The 807-nt window shown below is 53.3% G+C and overlaps 1 protein-coding gene across 1 annotated transcript; it reads left to right on the plus strand.

Moving 5' to 3' along the window:
* Window positions 1-4: 4 nt before the first annotated feature.
* LOC110034538 (L-galactose dehydrogenase) lies at window positions 5-801 on the plus strand (the record flags this gene model as incomplete). Its single annotated transcript, XM_020738792.1, has 2 exons — window positions 5-183; window positions 261-801. Coding segments are annotated over exons 1-2 (720 nt in total), but the record flags the coding sequence as incomplete, so codon positions are not given.
* Between the last annotated feature and the right edge of the window lie 6 nt (window positions 802-807).

Genomic DNA, 807 nt, shown 5'->3' on the forward strand with positions numbered 1-807 from the left:
AAAAATGGAGAAGAAACCAGTGCTGGAGCGGAGGAATCTCGGCAAAACAGGCCTCCAACTCGGCTGCATCGGCTTTGGTGCCTCTCCCCTCGGCAACGTCTTTGGCCTCGTCTCCCCCGACGATGCCCTAGCCGCTGTTCGCCGTGCGCTCGCACTCGGAATCAACTTCTTTGATACGTCCCCGTTAGTCTCGTCTCCATCCTTTTCTCTTTCTCTATCCTCTAACCTTACTCTTTACACGGGCTCTCTCGCTTCCTCAGCTACTATGGCGCAACTCTCTCAGAAACCGTACTCGGAAACTGCCTCCACGACCTCGCAGTCCCGCGCGAGGACATCATCGTCTCCACCAAATGCGGCCGCTACGCAGACGGTTTCGATTTCAGCGCGGATCGCGTCACACGCAGTATCGACGAGAGTCTTGCCAGGCTTCGGCTGGATTACGTCGACATTCTCCATTGTCACGACATCGAGTTTGGATCGCTAGATCAGATCGTCAACGAGACTATTCCAGCATTGCAGAAGATCAGGGCGGAAGGGAAGGCGAGATTCATTGGTATCACGGGGTTGCCGCTGGGAATTTTCACATATGTTCTGGATCGCGTGCCGATGGGATCCGTGGATGTAATTCTTTCGTATTGTCATTATGGTGTTAATGATTCTACTCTGGCGGATTTGATTCCTTATTTGAAGAGCAAAGGGGTTGGAGTGATCAGTGCTTCTCCGCTTGCAATGGGGCTTTTGACGGAGAGCGGACCTCCGGATTGGCACCCTGCTTCGCCGGAACTGAAGGTATCTCCTCCTTTTCTT

This window comes from Phalaenopsis equestris, unplaced genomic scaffold (genome assembly GCF_001263595.1).
Source record: "Phalaenopsis equestris unplaced genomic scaffold, ASM126359v1 Scaffold189855, whole genome shotgun sequence".
Lineage (NCBI taxonomy): Eukaryota > Viridiplantae > Streptophyta > Magnoliopsida > Asparagales > Orchidaceae > Phalaenopsis > Phalaenopsis equestris.